This window comes from Sapajus apella, unplaced genomic scaffold (assembly GCF_009761245.1).
Source record: "Sapajus apella isolate SASKATOON/1434 unplaced genomic scaffold, GSC_monkey_1.0 scaffold28, whole genome shotgun sequence".
Classification (NCBI taxonomy): Eukaryota; Metazoa; Chordata; class Mammalia; order Primates; family Cebidae; genus Sapajus; species Sapajus apella.
Window position 1 is genome coordinate 21493966 of NW_022436968.1, and position 19069 is coordinate 21513034.

General features: G+C 38.8%; 1 protein-coding gene and 1 non-coding gene across 6 annotated transcripts in view; both read right to left on the bottom strand.

Annotated features, from left to right (window-relative positions):
- MAP3K20 (mitogen-activated protein kinase kinase kinase 20) overlaps positions 1 to 19069 on the bottom strand; it is a 196732-nt gene that overhangs the window by 38672 nt on the left and 138991 nt on the right. For 3 of the 5 annotated variants that reach the window (XM_032292930.1, XM_032292931.1, XM_032292929.1), the window contains exon 11: positions 11764 to 11899. In XM_032292930.1, the coding sequence (XP_032148821.1) occupies positions 11764 to 11899 (136 nt within the window). Of the gene's footprint in view, positions 1 to 3180; positions 7869 to 11763; positions 11900 to 19069 lie in introns of those variants that run through there. The other 2 variants (XM_032292933.1, XM_032292932.1) reach the window with 1 other exon arrangement.
- LOC116561260 lies at positions 15114 to 15220 on the bottom strand. Its single transcript, XR_004273354.1, has one exon. It is a non-coding gene; the product is annotated as a U6 spliceosomal RNA (small nuclear RNA).

The following is a 19069-nucleotide window of genomic DNA, read 5'->3' on the forward strand; positions in this document are numbered from 1 at the left end:
AAATACCTCGCTGTGAGGTTCACAAGTACGAGTGAAGATGTCTCCAGAGGACTTCAGCCTGCACCATTTTCAGAGCCAAAGAGCTACTTACCCTCTTCAATATATGCCCCCATCTGAATAATAAATGCTTACATAATTTTTAGAAGTCTGCATGCCCTATAAGTCAAATTAGAGTTTGGTACAGCTATTAGCTTTAACTAGCCTAACTTGCCCCCAAAAATGGATTGCTCATGAGATGACATGGCAAAGCATCATTCATCTTGTTACAAATAATACTTTCTTGTGAGTTAAAAAAAATGATGTTGAATTTGGTTGCTTTTACTATTAGTATAACAATAAGAGGGTAGGTGAGTTAACCTTTCTAACTTGTAGGTATTTTGTACTCACATGGTCAAAATTCTGCTAGGAAAGCCACAGCCCCTGCATTCAAGGAGGTTTTAATTTAATTGGGACTAATACAGGTAAAAATTATACATGGGGGACTCCAAGGCCACCTGAATCTTGGTTTACTTAATGCCTAACACAGCGCCTGGCATACGATATCTGGCAAATTTTTGTTGAGTCATTTTGCAGAATGAATAAAATGGTGCGTTTACTGAAATGCTGAGTACTCTGGTATAGAGTTCAATGTCTACGGGTATACCATAGACAGATGCATTCACAGAGGGATTCATAGAATAACATGGGAGAATGGAAGGCAGCATGGCTTGAGGTGGGTCCTGCAGGGCAAGAAGAGAGGTGATTCCGGGTAAAGAGAAGCAACAAGGCAAAACCTTGCATGGTGGGAGAGGGAGGGACAGGAGGGAAGGATGGGCATGGGAAGCAATGAGTTCATGTTGGAGGAAAAAGGAGAAATGAGGCAGACAGGGCAGGGAGGGAAGCAGAAAAACCCACTGGATGGAATGGATATGAATGTGTTGGTTTTGATGTTTATAGACAAGTTGCCAGGACATAAAGTACACACTGAAATCGATCCTGTTCTATGTATACTCTGCTAGCTGCATGTGCTTCCATTCCCTCCAGGGTTGCCCTCGCCTCCTGGGAAACACTTGATGTGGGTAGGAATCATTAAATACACTCACCTGCTTTAATAATGGGGAAAAGAGAAAGACTTGAGGAACAGAATCTAAAGCTGAAGTGGATCAAAGAAACTATGTGACAATTTTATCTCTTCACAGGGCAGCTGGACACAGCTGCAGAATCATGCCATTCCCTTCTTCCATCACGGAAGCAAATGTAAAATATGGAACTTTTTTGATTCCTTCAAGAAACAACAGACTGAGTTACAGAAATATTTTCCTGCATCAAGGCTCACTTTTATAGAAACTGGGATGGGAGGAGGGGATGTATAGTGTTATTTTTATAAAATTCCCAAATGTTGTGCTAAACAAAATTGAGAAATAAGTATTTTTTGAATAGAATAGAAGTTGTAAATGAAATAACTAATCAAAACCAGCATCTCTGGTTTTAATGTCAAAAGGAGAGGGGGTTGGTTGCATGCTGAGGATGGTTCTCCAGTACGATGCCTCGGGAAAGGCACTGGGTTCAGCTGGATACTCACTCCAGCAGGATTCTTTGCACAATGCTTGCAAAGATCAGTGAGAGGAAGGCTGGAGCCAGACACTGCTTCATGACGATTTGAATTTGGCAAGACAGGGGATAAGAGTTAATGATCTCCAGCCACAGAGTGGCTTACCATTTCCTTTATGTTTTCTGTACCTTGTTAACATATCAGTGTATCTGCGGTAGGATGAGTTCTAAGCCTTTCTTTCTTTTGGGAATAAAAAAAAAATCCACCCCATAACTGTCCCATCACTTTACAAATTTATTATTTACACTCCCACTGACTTTAGGAGAGAAAAGCTAACACTTGTGTGCATACGTGTGACCACGATTCCTTCAAAGGATGTTGGGAATCCAGTCTAACAGAGATCTTACATACACAGCAACACATAACAAAGGGATTTACTGTTAAAACGTTTATTGCAAAATGGAGTCTTAGAACAAAGGAAAGCAAAGAAAAGTTCACATCAAAATGAAATGTATGACACCAACTTGAATTTCTGAATACACTGTGGACTTTGTGCTGGAATATCAAATTCCAACTATAAAATCAGTAACTGAATAGTCTTACCACACAAGAGTAAAATTTAATCTTCCATACAAACAGTATACAAGATATTTGGCGTAGGACTTGCTCAGAACAACACTGCAATAGAATAACTGAGAAAAAGTTTTTGCTAAAAAAAAAAAATAAAGTGATGATGCCATCTATTCAAAGCTCACACTCAAAGAGTATAAATATTTCCTATTAGTACAAAAATTGTAACAGTGCAAAAGCAATTGTGCAGTGTATCGTATCTGACATCAAAAGATATAGTATTCTGCACACAATATAAAATAATAATGTAGGTGCTTGGAACTCTTGTTTTGAAGTAAATAATCACATGCCAGAAAGCTCCTCACAAGGCAACAGTGCAAACAAAGGTGCAGTCTGAGAAAACATGGCTAGTCTTCTAGATTTCCTGATAGTCACTTTTCATCATAGAAATGCTGCATCTAGAGCTGTCAGGCTATGTTACAATCGAGAGAAGAGAGCAGATTCTTCTGTCTGGAAATGCTTAACACCTAAACAGGAAAACGGTCTTACTCAAAAGCAGCAAAAGGTGCCTGATTATAGAAAATGTATGCTCTATTATACATGTGGTATGAAACTCTGCTACTTTCAAAAGGCTGCAACAAATCTAGTAAAATAAACATTTTCAAAGTATTAATATTTAACCCAGAGTAAGTTTTAAAACTGTCTTTCATAAAACTCTTACCATTCTAATGAAAACTCTGAAAAATAGATATACACACAGTAATTCTGGGAGAAGTCATTCTGGATCATTTCTAAACCCTCCCTCACCCCCAATTCCTTGATTTTTAATGGGGATCAAGTTTGACTACCTTCGCTAGTGTTAACAAGTCTAACAAATTCACTGCATGTTAAAAATCACTGGCTAAAAACCCGCCCTCAGCATTTCCAGAGCACCAAAAACAGGGAGCCTACATGCTTTTAACTTCTTTCCATTGCTTACGTAAAATAGTAAAATGTAATTTTGCTTTCAAAAAATGACAGACTAAAGGGGGCTTTAAATTAACCTGTAGAATTGTAGCTACCTCAACAAGTTGTTGTTTTTTTTCTTATTTATTGTGGAATCAGTGTAGTGGGTGAGTGGCCTGCCCTGGTGGATTGGGCTGTTTCATCAAGTTTCCACCAGCATTCCCAAGAAGAAAGAAACCATTTCCCCTTAGGGAAATGGTGATTTAAGATAAAGCCACAAACTCACAAAATTCAGATAGTATGTTGCTGTAATTCCAAAAATACGTTTTTTTGACTTGGGTAATTTTGTTCAGGGGAAAAATAATTAGACACAAAACTCTAAAGCTTCTCGATTTGATAAATTTGTCATTGGGGAAGGGACAATGCTGCTTGTATTTTGTTTTGGGTTTTTTTTTGAGACGAAGTCTCACTCTGTCATCCAGGCTGGAGTGTAGTGGTGTAATCTCAGCTCACTGCAAGCTCCACCTCCTGAGTTCAAGCAATTCTCCTGCCTCAGCCTCCTGAGTAGCTGGGATAACAGGTATGCGCCACCACGCCCAACTAATTTTTGTATTTTTAGTAGCAACAGGGTTTCACCATGTTGGCCAGGCTGTTCTCCAACCCCTGACCTCAGGTGATCTGCCCACCATGGACTCCCAAAGTGCTGGGATTACAGGTGTGAGCCACCGTGCCCAGCCTATTTTGGATGGAAGACTTTACTGAGCAAACTGTCCCTGGAATTCATAATGTTACTATTCCTGGCACTGGGCACTCAATGCCACCCTAGTTGCTATGACAACCAAAAATGTGCCCTAGCCTCAACACTTCCAAACACCATTAGCCAACAGCACGACCCCAGTTGAGAACCACTAGGAGGGTCTCATCAAATTCTACAAGATCAACTTTATGAATTAAGAAAAAAAATGAAAGGTGAGACATTTTCAGTTGCATGTCTCCGATAATTATTACCACAATTGAGACGCAATTCTCATTTTGAATTTTTACATTTCTCACTGTTTCTTTTAACCCTTCTCTTCCTAAATGTACAATTTTGTAAATCAAGTAATTGGAACTAAATCCAACACTGATAACTGCCATTTCAAAAATTGTTCTGAAAAGTGAATTAGAAGCTTTACAATTAATATTGTCATTAGAAATTCTGCATACAGCTGATATTCCTTTTTAAAATTAATAGAGTCTAAAGTCTTCCAAATGATATTTGCAGTTAGAGTGAGAACACTATAAAATTCTGGTTATATGATTTAGATTTCAGGGATGTTTTAACATTTTCAAACCACAAGAAGGACACTGATTTGGAATGCAAAGTAAAAGAGCCAATGTCATGTGTTAATGATCAGTAGTTCTACGTGGAGAACAATTTTAAGCTCTTCACTGAGGCCCTTCCTGCTGTATTCTAAATCCTTACAGGTTCTTCTTGATGGTAAAGCATTGAGCTATGAGCATCTGTGGAATACTGGTGAGGAAAATATTACCTAATTAATGATAAAGTTAGGTCCAGCATAGAGTCCTATTATTTTTCTCTTTGGCCCTATTTGACTGCTTTTATTAACGCATTAGAACTTTGTGTATAATCATATGGATTTATATATAAATTAAGAAAACAATGTCCATTTCATTCAGTTCATATGTTCTAAATGTACTGCTGACCATTCTTAAATGAGAAGCAAAGTTGACATTCTCATATAAAGTGCAAAAATCCCGAAGTTAGCCCAGAGATCCCCTTGCCTTTTTCAGCCTTGCTCAAATGTTACCTTATCAGTGGGGCCTTTCCTGACCACACTTTAAAAACCTCAACACTCACCCATGGGCCTTATCCTCCTTCCCTGCTTCATTTTTTGGCATGTACTTATCAAATGTGAACGTACGATGCATTTGCGTTGCTTATCATCAGTCTTTGCTCACTGGCACGTAAACTATGTGAGTGCAAAGATTTTCATCTAGCTGTCTTCCAGAACAGTGTCTGGCACAGAGAAAGAGCTCAATGAATGTGTTGAATGAATGACTATATCTTTCCCTTGTAAACCCCATGCTATTGGCTCTCCCATCAGGTGGCTGACTATTGCATCCCAGGGCATGCTGGAAAGACAGGAGTCCCAAGCCTTCCCTTTTGTTCTACTCCAAGCTTTTCTGCTTGGGTGTACTGACTAGAGTCAGGTAGTACTTCTCTATGTCTGAGCACAGACAAGCTGTGTGCATGTATTTGTATATACGTGTGAATAGACAGAGAAACTAGTAGCATGGGTATGTGGGGAATCCATCTTTTAGGGAAAGGTTTACCTACTCTTTTTGTGTTTAGTCTCATTTCAGACCAGGTTAACCTGGCCAGGACTCATAGTTTTCAAAGAGCAACAGAAGAAATTTGTTTAGCTTACATTCTAAGAATGTTCTCTTTATCTTTCCTGAAAGCTATCCACTTTTAATTTCATCTCATACTACGGAGAAAATATTATTTGAAACTGATAGTTTAGTTTTCCAGAAGGTTACTGAAATCACTTATTTTTCAGTGTCTTCACTGGCACCATTCTTAGACGCTAACATTAACTAGCCGCTTTCCATGGGCCTGGTGCTGTGCTAAGTGCTTTACATTTATCATTTCTTTTCATCTGTACAATGATCCTTTCAAGTAGATACTATTAGTATTCCCACATTGAAGATGAGCAAACAGACACACAGGGGTTAAATAATTTGCCCAAGGTTATAGAGTAACTGGGCCCGGGATTCTGAGTGACAACTGGACTCTGATCTTTCTTCATCACTGTGCCACCTAGACTGCTGTACACCTCTCACTCAGAACACTATATTAGTTATTTCTCCCCAAATGAAACTGGCACAGCATACTGATTATTATGTGGTATTTTTCAGCTCTCAATGGGCATTAGAAGCCTATCAAATTTCAAATTCCAAGAGGTTTTAATGATCAAATGTAGTTAGAAATACTATTAGATCATAGCTGTGACGACGTCCTTTCTTAAACTTCATAAAAAGAACCACCAAAAATATTTTGGCTTAATAGTTTTATAATTAAACAAGCTTTGACAAATAGGTGATAACATTCTGAGAATATTCCTGGCTAGCCAGGTGTTCAGAGCAATGCCTGCATCTACTCCTAAAATGGCAACGTCATTAAGCAGGGTTGAAACATAAAACAACTCTGGAAGGCTAAACTTGATATGGAAAGGACCTATGCTTTTGCCTCAGTGAGGATAATTTATCTTAACTATTTCTTTTATAAGATTCAATTTCCTCTTTAAAATAGCTATACATATGTTTAGAATCCAGGATTATTATGCCTTCTAAAAAACACACAAGCATGCATACCCCACTTACTGGAAGATCCAGGAGAGGCATCAACTTACCCCCCTGGAAGCATCCTCTTAAGACTACATCTTTCTCTCCATGTAAAGCACAAGCACAGCCCTAAATGACAGTGTGGTGTTGTTAAGAAGCTTCCATGGCCAGCAGTTGCATGAAAGTTTGCAACATCTGCTGTTGGTTTCAAATTAGAGTATTTTTCCTTCAAATATACGACTGAGAACACTGCTCAGGCTTTACATTGAACAGCTGTGCTCTTTAGTACTAAAAATTCTCCGCACTTAGGTATTTCTGAAGAACATTTTGTTATAACCTTTTTTCATCTCGGTATTTTTGTTGTTGGATTTTGTACTATCAATTCTTTCTTTCTTTTTTTTTTTTTTTTTTTTTTTTTTGAGACAGGGGCTTGTTCTCTTGCCCAGTGTGGAGTGCATGGTGCCATCATGGCTCACTGCAGCCCTGACTAATTGCTAGGTCTCAAGCGATCCTCCTGCCTTGGCCTCCCAAGTATCTGGGACTACAGGTGCATGCTACCATGCCAGCTAATTTTGTAATTATTAGTAGACACGAGGTCTTACTATGCTGCTCAGGCCAACCATTTCTGATACTACAGTGTATTGCTATAAGAAAAAAAAGTATGTCACAGAATTATTAAGTGTTAAAGAAGAATTAGGAGTTAAGAGTTCTTGTTCAAAATGTAAGTTTTTAGAAATGATTTGAATAAAGGAAATAAAGTCAAATACAAACTAAAAAGTCTTCATTTAAAAGAAAAAGCCAGAATGCCACTACTTTAAAAGTCCTATATTGTATATAGAATCACAAGTTTCTATAATCAGGCACCACATTTGCTGATTCATAAATATACTTTTTTGGCTTAATTTTCCCATTTTTCTGTAAGCAAAAAAAAAAAAAAAGTAGAATTGATAAGAAAGTATGGTCATGTAAATGTGATTGGCCTAAAAATGCGTGCTTGGTTTTCTGCCTCCTTACTGGTTTTTGTACAGACTTGAGATAACAAGTTAGTTTTGTTTTCTTCCAAACATTTTCAATTTTATTACTTTGCTTTTTGCTTTCATTCACTATTATCAATGTCATTCTCCTCCTCCTCACCGTCATCATCATCATCGTCACCTTCTGACAAGTCAAAATCACTGAACCCCAGAGCCATGTTGACTTTCTTCCCCCTTCTCTTAGATGTGGTTTTGGAAGAATTCTGCTTGGCTTGCATGTTTATCTGCATCCCAGAATGCATCACAGCTCCTGCTTTGTTCATTGAGAAGATATCCCCAAAGCCCATCAGCATCATGGCCTGCAGACTTGGGTTCATGCCATGGCCCTCCCCGTTACTTGTTGCTGTGATCTGACATGACATCTCTGCACTGTTTGACTCCTCTGTTTTAGATTCAAAGTAAGACTCCTCAGACATTCTTGCAGCAAGAGGCAAGAGAAGCTATCAAAAGGGAAGAAAGGACAGAGGTAAAAAGAGAAATTAGGACCAATTTAAATCAGGAAAATAGATACCACAAAATTAGTTGGCACTACACAGGAGGTAAATGATTAGTGAAATAAATGAATGTAGGGAATTATGTAAGAATGTATTTATTGGCAGATTTGGCTCCAGCATATTTGCCATAATTTATGAATGACAGGATAAATCACAACCAAAAGTTTGCAAAGCACCACAGCAAGCCAAATTTCAAATGGAAACGAAGTTGCAAGTTTTAAGCCCTCATTTTGCTTAAAACAAAATAGTTTTTAGGATTTATCTTAATTTTTCCCAATTTCATTTTCACACAAACATTTAGTTAACCATTATATTTTTTAAAAAAGAAATTAAGCAGAGATTCAATCTCAAATGAAAAATCAAGAAACCTTGTACCAAAAAGAAAAGCTTAGAGGAAGCACTTTTTTAAAACAGTTCAGCAGTCAATACAGTTCTAGAGAAATGTGGGTTGTCAACTACCTTTTTATCTGGATTAGTACGCTGAACATACACTAAAAATCAGCCCAGAATTCACTTGCTTCCACTTATCTATAGTACCCAGAACTGATATAATACTATTTATTCAGGCTGGGCACAGTGGCTCACGCCTGTAATCCCAGCACTTTGGGAGGCCGAGGCAGGCGGATCACGAGGTCAAGAGATCGAGAATCATCCTGGCCAACATAGTGAAACCGTCTCTACTAATACAAAAATTAGCTCGGCGTGGTGGCGTGCGCCTGTAGTCTCAGCTACTCAGGAGGCTGAGGCAGGAGAATTGCTTGAAGCTGGGAGGCGGAGGTTGCAGTGAGCCGAGATCGCACCACTGCACTCCAGCCTGGCACTTGGCGAAAGAGCGCCAAGAGACTCTGTCTCAAAAGAAAAAAAAAAGTATTTATTCAAATGATTAATTCACTGTGAACAAATTCTAGATTCTGTCTCTCACATTTAAGTTAGACTTGAGTACACAAACATATGAAAACAGGGAAGAAAGGAAAATAGTGTCAATTTAGATCATTCTAATATGCTTTAATATTCAAGTTTTCTTCTTTAACAGAACACTTTCTAAGATGTCACCACTCACAGTGGTCACAGACATTTATTTTCTACTTTATGTAATTATTTTGAACAGCCAGCTTACTCTCATAAATGTTTGGGCATATCCATTTCAGGGGTAAAACTGTTAGGATATGAAAAATGTTACTGCCTCTTTTGAGAAATATGCAAATCAAGGCTTAAGTTTTTGGCATTTTAAATATGGATACACTTATGATAAATAATGTACAAATAATATACTGGCATGACCTCTACATCCTGGTGCCTAATATTCAGGATCAATTGCCTAATTTTTAAACTGAAGTTGGAGCTGAGTTTTTAAAAAGTAGCTCACTCTTCTGGGAAAAACCCTTCTGGAGTTGTTAGTTCAATAACTTTAATTTCATATAATTCAACTGAAAAGTATCTGCTATATGGAAGAAAACAATTGCATTATGTCTTAAACATTAGAAACAAGATGTTATTTTCCTGGCAGTCAAATTCCTCAGCTTCTGAAATTTGTTTTCAATTGTTAGATATTCTCAGGGACTCTTTGTGGCTCGTTGTATTATTTTGAGGGTCCATCCTCACATTAGGTTTGACTCTAAAGCTCTCTATGAATGTTTCTCAGATAAGCTTCTATTGTTAAAAGAAATAAAATTTTACATTAAGCTTCAACTATAATTAGAAAATAAACATTATCCATATTAATGCATAAAGGATTAATCTCCCCAAATATACTTAACTAATGTTTTAGTTTTAGGAAAAAAAATAGTGTCCTTGAAATGAATTCAATGATACTTCAATGATACAGTTTTTTATGAAGTTACATAAATGTTAAACTCATATAATTAAGATGAGGCCACATACAGGAAACCTAAACCTCCAGCCTCTTCCTTTTTAAAACGTTTATTTCCTCTTTCTCTAAGAAATCTATTAAAGCCAAACAGAAACTGATGTGAGGACAAAAGAAAATACCTACTTACAAAATATCTGAACATAACTTTCTTTCCTTCAGAAATACCAGCTCTAAGCAGAAGAGACATTAAAAGCAAGTACTGTAAAGAAAGAACTTATCTCCCATAAGGAAAAAAGAAGAAAATCTCATTGAGATTGTGCTGCAGGCTGTCCATTGTTAGATGGTAGCCCTCAAAGCAGTTCCTTCACAGAAAGTTTTCTGGAGTTAAAAACTCAAGCAGGCAACCCACCGAGCACACAGTGCTTTATTTATTATGCAACTATGTTACTAAGAGCAAAAATGTGTGCTAGACAGCCCATAATTTCTTAGCAAAACTGATGCCAATAAACTAAAGAGAGGTTCTGAAGCATATGTGAATGGGTAAAGTTTTTTCTTAAAATACTACATTTAGAAAGAGTCAAGCCATGCAATGCTCTACAGCTTTAGATTTCAATGCGTTTTACACAAAACAAACAAAACAAAACCTCGCAGACTTCAGAAACTGTACTCTAGGGACGAGGTCACATTTTTGCTTCTGTCCCTCGTGAGCTCTGGGAGAAGCAGTGCTCTTGTGCAGGTCCCTAGAGGGAGGCTTTCAGAGGCTGCCTGCTGGCACCAAGTCAGCCAGAACAGGAAACCTCTCATCGTCTTTCTCACCAGTCAAGTTAAATTCCCAGATAAAATGTGGGTACTTTTAAAATGTTCACGATAGTGTTATGGATAGCAATTCAATTCATTTTGGAATTCCCTGGAGAACCGAAGTCCTTCTTTTTCCACGTTGGATCTGATAATAAACATTTAGCTTCATTGCATTTTCCTTTTTTGGATATCAGGTTGCGTCTCCACACAAGTTGGGAAGGAGACAAACTATTTTATTCTTTAGATGCTAGAAAAATATTTTGCAATTGGGCACTGGCTGCTTAATGAAGATTAAGACTTTTAAAGATGGGAAAGCTTTTTGCAGACCACGAAATGAACGGCATTTCAGTTTTTTTGGCATATCACCATAGCAACTATCAAACATGAATTTAAAATATGTTTCCTTTTAATCTACCATTACTTGGTTAATTTTAAGTGAACAAATATTGCCCATTAAAAACCCTGGGGAAAGAACAATTATACATTTATACTTAATTCCTGAAAATATGCCATTTAAAATAGGAAAGAATGCTGAAATTTGATTAGGCTTTAATAATATATCAGCATGTAAGCTCAAGGTTACTGTATAACCAGTGAAATCCTTAAAAAGAATTTTTATATTCCTTTAAATACAAGACGTTGGATAAAACAAGATACTGCCTAGGTGTAATAAATACTGAAAGCTTGTCCAGAGAGAATCTTTTTCCAATATTTTGCTGCCTGTGATCGTAACACTAAATTGAGTATGAAATATTAATGCTTCTCATTTGTATGTCATCATGGTTAGCTCCATTTTAGAAGGAAAACATGGTTAAGTTCTGACACATCAAAGACTGTTAGTCTGTGAGCTGCTGGAGTTACAGTTATTAATGACTGAGCGACTAGGAGTTAATCAGCACTGAGGTGCACGTTCCGATATTGAGCAGATGGTGTGAAAATACATCGGATTTTATTTTTGTAATTCTAATATACAAACACACTGACAGAATAACAGTTCTTAAGGAAGGAGCCAGAAATAGGATAAGCTTTTCTCTTACAACTCTGGCATTTTGTTAGTTGAAATTGGGTATGAACGCCGCTTGAGTACACACACGGGCCCTTTAATACCCAGGCGCGAGGCAGGAAATGAGGAGGGGGCGGCGGGAGGCAGGGTTAGGGGTGCCATGCTGCCATGCTTGGCCGCGCAGTCTACGAGCTGCACGTGGAAAGACAGCAAAGGGGGAGGATACTCACCGGGGTGTTGGACTGCTCGGTCAGCTTTTGCTCCCACATCTTTAAACGTCTTTCTCGTTCTTTAAGCTCCTGCTCCTTAAAGCTGAGATCACGCTCTAGTTTCTTTAGCCTCTCAAGAGTTGCCTCAATTTCGCACCTGCACAGGGATAGCTGGTTTCAGTCTCAGCTTAAGAGACATCAAACGCTTAGTGGGTCCACCATAATGCTAACCAAAGTAAAAGACAAATGCTGGTGCTTAAAATCAACCAGGAAACTGCCAGAGGAGAAGGAATCTTTCATGTCCTTAAATATCAAGAGGTAGTTTCTACCTTGGAAAAATAAGCTCCAAATATTTCAACAAAGCATTCAGGAGCCACTGGGGTGCAGCATAAGCTATGGAGCTGGTGTCCTGGTGCCCTGGTGCAGCCAGTTAGTAAATACTTACATTTATCTAGCTCTTTACAGTTTACAAGTGCTGTTATATATGATCTCATCTTATTCCCATAACAGTCCCAAGAAACAGGTATTCATCTCATAGTATAGGTGGGAAAATGATATTCAGGTTAGGTGATCAACAATGCACCACCAGTAAGTGGTTGGAATGACACTTTAGGCTACTCATTGGCTGAGTAACCCAAGCAATCAATTGAGTAACCTGACCCAGTTTCCTCAGTTGTAAGGGGTGGTGCTTATACCACATTAGGGTTCCTCTGCCTGCCTGATCCTCAGCCTTACATAGGCAACATGCTTTTTTAAAAAAACCACACACCAGAACTCAACAAAACATGGATTTCTAGGACCCTTCCTTAGAGCTTATGAGTCAGTAGGCCTGGGTGGGGCCCTGGAATTTTCTTTCCTTTTTTGTTTGAGACAGAGTCTCACTCTGTCACCAGGCTGGAGTGCAATGGTGCCATCTCGGCTCACTGCAACCTCTGCCTCCTGGGTTCAAGCGATTCTCCCGTCTCAGTCTCCCGAGTAGCTGGGACTACTGGTGTGTGCCACCATGGCCAGCTAATTTTTGTATTTTTAGTAGAGACGTGGTTTCACCATGTTGGCCAGGATGGTCTCGATCTCTTGACCTCGTGATCCGCCTGCCTTGGCCTCCCAAAGTGCTAGGATTACAGGCGTGAGCCACCACGCCTCGCCTCTGGAATTTTCATTTTTTAATAAAAGACCCGAGTAATTTTTACAATCAGGCAAGTGTAGGAAACCCTGGGCCAGATGAACTCTGAGGTCCTTTTAAATTCTAATTTTAAAGGAAGTTCTTTCTTTAGTGTCTATTGGCCAACCAACCTCACCACTTGGAACCATATGCCATGTTACAGAACTCTGTCCTTCACAGAAGGTGGAACTGGTACCATGGCTCAGCACAAACTTTTTTCTCCTTCAGGGCTGTTGCAATGTTTAAGTCTAAATTTATGTTTTGACAACTGGAAGCTCTTTTCCTTGAGTTTCTGAAATGCCTGTAAGTAAGCAACAATACAGAAAGAATGAGGGAGAGGGAGAAGAAGTCAAGCCTAGAGGAGGCACTGTAGAGAAGGATGCGGAAGAAGCTGAACTCTTGCAGAACAGCTGCTGAGTGCCGCCAGCAGCCGCTTCCAGGTGCCACTGAGGCAATCCTCCGTTACCACGGCGTAATCATGATTGAGACCTTGACTGTGGAAGGGAGAAGCCCCACATCTAAGTTCATGAATATACGTAATCCAAGTCTGCCTTTTTCTTTCTAGGGAGAATAAGAGCTTACTCTTATTGGACCATTCCAATGCTCTTACAGATAATAACCAAGTGATGAATGAAAACAAAAGATTCTGGGCCTTAACTGGCAACATCCAACTGAGGGAAAAGGTATGGAGGTGGGGGCTAGATTTGGCTTAACCCTTCACTTCCCTGCTTGTCCGAAATGCACCTCAGAGCAAGGGAGGCAGCAATCAGGTGTAAGAAGCCTCTGCGGCGCTGCCCACAAATATCAACACCCTGTCCCCTTTACGGTACCGTTTGAAAAATCATAAAAGGCTAAAGTCGCAGTCCCTAAAGAATGCAGTGAATCAGCAATCTTTCAGAATTATGACTATCATAAAATCCAAATTTTATCCCTGATATTTCTGAGAAAAATATTGTGCCTATGCACATAAAGTTTTTATTTTTCAATGGAGGACTGAGAGGAAAAAATCATGAAAAACGTTAGGGTAAACTTTTGTCACAAAAAAAGGAAAGAGCGAGCCATCTTCAGTCAGTGAGGCGGTCAGAGGGCGGCAAGGAGGTGGTGGAGCTGGGTGGGCTCGGTGTGTGATGGCAGAGGCCTGGACCATCATCTATGCGGCGCTTCTGCCAACCCAGGGCCCACTCCCCTGCCAGCGAGACTAATCTCACCAATGTTCTTTTAGACCAGGGTAAATGGCCTCTACATTCAATTTCACTTGTCGTTTAAGCCAAAGATGCATCTTAAGTTCCCGCTCTGGGAGCCTCCTACAATTTTGAGCACTTCTGGAAAATAGATCAAGAGTTAAATAAAAGGAAAGCTGTGACACAGAGACAGACACCGAGTCAATCTCCTTCCTAGTCAGCTTTCCCACAGCCTCCCAACACCCCAGAGTCTGACATGTGTGAGGTGATATACCATTAGAGGCGTAACCCCAACCCGGGGATGACGTAAAAGCAGCTGCTCCCTTGATTTGTTTGGTGCATTGTTTTGCATCAAATGCATTTATTGACATATTTATATAACCTTCTTGTTCTAAAAATATAGTTTAAATGTCTTAGTTGATGAAAATTATGGTCTTCTCATAAGCCAAATCCAATCAAGGTCAATGTCAACTAGTATCAATTTTCCATATGCCAAAAACAGGCAATGAACTGTAATTATCTTCTTTCATCAGACAGAAACTTACTTTGAAATAAAAGGTCAATTTGTAAAAAGAGTGATATAGGATCTATATTACATGATAAATGTATAATCTGTTTATTAAATGTAGTGTTATATATTACATGATTTGTGCTAACATTGCACAAATTGCAAAGGTTACATTTTTTGATCTCTGCTTTTTTGTTTCTAAGAAGGCATGTCAGAGTGAGAGTACTTTGGTCACCACGGGAAACACAACCCACAAAGTGTTTTGCCAAGAGACACTGATCTGAATGCCGTCACAACACGGCGTGGCTCATTCAGTGTAGGTTACCACAGATCTACAATCATATGGTTAATGAAAATCTAAAACAGCACCAGCAGGATGACACATTTCCTGCTTTTTTCTTTTCTTTTATTTTTTTGGAGGAGGTGGGAATGGATTTGGAAGTAGGAATATTCCTCAATGGGGTCAATGCCTTCACTTACAGGGGCCTCAGTTTCCCCACTCTTGGACATTAGAAAATGGAAGAATATGGAACACTTCACGAATTTGCGTGTCATCCTTGCACAGGGGCCATGCTAATCTTCTCTGTATTGTTCCAATTTTAGTATACGTGCTGCTGAGGCGAGCACTCCATTTTCCATTCTTAATTCTCATTGCCATTATTGCTAGTAAGTCAATGGGAGGAGAAACTAGCTGAAGATTTGATGAATAAGGAAAGGTCTGACATTAGATTTTGTTACTATGATTTATTAGGTCAAAGGAAAGAACTCACTTTATGTGGTTTTCAATAATGTAGTTTTAAAAAGAGTCTTCAGAATAACCATCCAATTTTCTAAAAATACAAGTTGCATCTGGTCTATGTGTAGAGGAAGCTCTACCAGAAAATAATCATTTGCCAGAAACACCACAGCAGGATTGGAATCAGGCTTCACTGTGATCACTGTGACTCTAATTTGCTAAAACACTCTTTGGACACTAGTCAGGTGGTTTCAGACACTAGATAAAAGTTGGGGTGGGAAAGGGAGTAGCCTTAATGTGTTGTCTTTTGGAATGTTGAGATTATCTGATAGAAACACATAATTCTTTTTAGCGGTTGACACTGAGTTAGACAGTCCGTTTGCCTTAATAACCTAAAATGATCATGCCCTGTAATATTTCTCTTAGCTAAAAAGGAATCCAGTCAAGTGAATGTTGCATGCTAATGAGAAGACAGCCTGACAACGGCCACAAGTCAGTAACTGCACTGCACAGCATGGGTGCAAGGGCAGGCCTGTGTTACCAGACCACCTGGGTTCTGTTTCCAGGGCCATCCCAGCACTGTATGATTTTCAGCAAGTTACTCAATCTACCTTTGCATCTGTCGTATAATTTAGGGTTGCTATGGGGATTAAAAAGGAAAATCTAAATGAAGTATAAGCATCTGGTAAGAACCTAATAAGCGACAACTGTGTTTATTATTATTAAAATTACTATTATAGTCCTCTCTGTTTTTAACCAATTGCCTACTTCAGTGAAAACAGCTCTGCTGCTTCTCAAACTGTGGTTTACTGGTTCAGATCAAGATATATATTCTCTCTCCAGCTCTCAGAACAAGATCAACAGTTCCTGAAAGATGAGGCCCCCTAGGCAACTGTATGCCTTTTATTAAAATACGTCACTATTTTACCTCTTTTTTTCCCCCATTCTCAATCATCAATTTTATTTCCTTCACTTTCCATTTTCAAGCATTTAAAAAATTGAATTTATCATTCAACTAGTCTGTGCTTAATGTGGAAGAACTAGGAAATAATACAAATAAAAAACACTCTATAATCCCATAACCCAGTGATAACACTGACTTTTTGATACTTCTCTATGTACATATACACAATAATATATATTTTATAAAAAATAGAATCATTCTAAACAAACTAGACTACAGGCTTAACTTTTAAATCATTGGTCAGACCTGTGTTTTTAGCAATGACCATGTTATTATGTGCATGGAGATACCGCCATTTTTAATTTGTTTTTCTGCTTATTGCACTTTATACCATTTCTGGTTTATCCTTCTCAATGATGCTTTGCTGAATAAGTGTCCACACATTTTTTCAAAGCCTTCCAATTTCTATTTTTTTGACTCACTCTGTCGCCCAGGCTGGAGTGTAGTGGTATGATCTTGGCTCAATGCAGCCTCGACCTCCCCAGCTCAAGTGATCCTCCGACCTCAGTCTCCAGAGTAGCTGGGAGTTAGGGTCACAATGCCCAGCTAATTTTAATTGTGAGTAGAGATGAGGTCTCTATGTTGCCCAGGCTAGTCTCGAACTTCTGGGCTCAAGCAATCTTTCACCTCGGACTCCTAAAGTGTTGGGATTACAGGTGTGAGCCACCACACCTGGATTTGTTGACTTACTTTAAAAAACTCCCTAGCTTGGTATTAAAATCCTACCAATCCCTTTGATAATAGATCAAATAGCATTTTCTCTAGAATTCTTTTATTACATCCTTGTACTAGATCGGATTTCATGGTTATATGCTCTGAGACCTCTAGTATTTCTGTCATAATACTTGTCAAAATAGAAATGAGATAGTTTTTAATATATTTAATAGTTAAACATTGGACACTTCGGCTGGAGAGCTCCATGTGCCCTGAGATTCTTGTGCTCATTGCTATAGCCCAGTACCAGAATGGCAGCAGTTATTCTCACACCAGCAGAAGTTCAATGAATGAATGAATAATGAATGAATAAATATAAGAAGTACTTTTGTCATGGCAAACAAATTAACTTACATTAATATTCTTCAATATAAATTAGAGAATATAAATCTCCCCAACTTATATTCTCTTGCATAATACCATAATGTCTTTTTATATTACTACTACCATAGTAATTTTCTCCCTTGCTTCCCCAAATAGTTACTGAGCAAATGCTGTGTTCAAGGCACATTTAGATGCTGTGAGCGATGAACAAACGTGATTGTCTCTCTGACATTTCAGCTGGTGAGACACACATTAAACACTAACTGCTGAAGTACTTCTTAATTCCAATAGCAGTAAAGCCTATGAAGGAGCTGCTCTCAGGGCACATAAAGTGGAACCTGGTCTGGCCTGGTGTCAGGAAGCGTTCCCCTGCAGATGTGTTATTCGACTGCTAGGTGAATGATGAACAGGAATTAAGGTGGGGTGTGATGGCAGGTGTGGTGTGCAGCTAAAATGGGATAAGTTTTAAAGAAAGGAAACTACTTGCAAAGACCCTTAATGGGGGAGAAATATGCATGTGTTGAGAGACTGAAAGCTAGAAATTAAGGGGAGAATGATCTTTAGCTGACGCTTGTGGGGCCAGAGTACAGAGGGTCTTGTGAGTCTTCTTAAGTATTCTGGTCGTTGTTTTTTTTTTTTTTTGAGACCAAGTCTCACTCTGTCACCCAGGCTGGAGCACAGTGGCATGATCTCAGCTTGCTGCAACCTCCGTCTCTCGGGTTCAAGCAATTCTTGTGCCTCAGCCTCCTGAGTAGCTGGGATTACAGGTGTGTGCTACCACGCCTGGCTAATTTTTGTATTTCTAGTAGAGATGAGGTTTTGCCATGTTGGCCAGGCTGGTCTTAAACTCCTGGGCTCAAGTGATCCGCCCGCCTTGGCCTCCCAAAGTGCTGGTATTACAGGCATGAGCCACCATGCCAAGTATTCTGGTCTTTAAGAGTAATAGGAACTCATATATGGATTTTAAAGGAGAGTGATCTGATGACAGGTATACTGATCTCTTACTGCAAAACACAAATATTACTTACATGCTTTGTTATCTCAGCCCAGAAAAAAGTCTCTCATACCTATACTTAAGCTCACTGTATAACTTTTGAATTAGTAAATAAACATTTACTCACTGGTGCTAGATAGATATTTCAAAGGAATAAAAATAAATAAGGTTATTATAAAACAACAAACAGCTCAAAGAAATATCTAGCAACAGGAGTAAACAACGCAGTAATTTTCAAAGTGCATGCAGTATTCACTTGGCATCAGCAGATGGCGTAAGGCGTCATGTTACTGCCATGGCTATCTGGAGCAGAGATGAAGTTACTTAAATCTCTGCTGAGTCAGGGGGGGAATAATGTCAGCTTCCAAACATGCTATTTATATTCATGCATCATGTGACCTGGCTTAAATGTTTGATCCTGGGTTTACTCTTCCACTCATACAATACAGTTTTCTCATTACTAAGTTTGTTTAACAAGCTTTAGTAGGATTTATGACATCCAAAGTTTTCTTTTAAGAGTGTTTTTTATATTCTCCCTATCCCCCTCCACTAGCAGACGCAAGTGCTCTGCAAATTTCAAGGTAAACAGTATTCTTGTTTCTTACGGAACAGAGGCCAAAGCTTCCTAATAAAGAGTAAACACAGAGAAATGTCTGGTAACCATCTTTTGTCTCAGAAGATACAATTTCAATATTTTTTTTCTTTTCTTTTTTTTTTTTTTTTTTTTTTTTTTTTTTTTTTTTT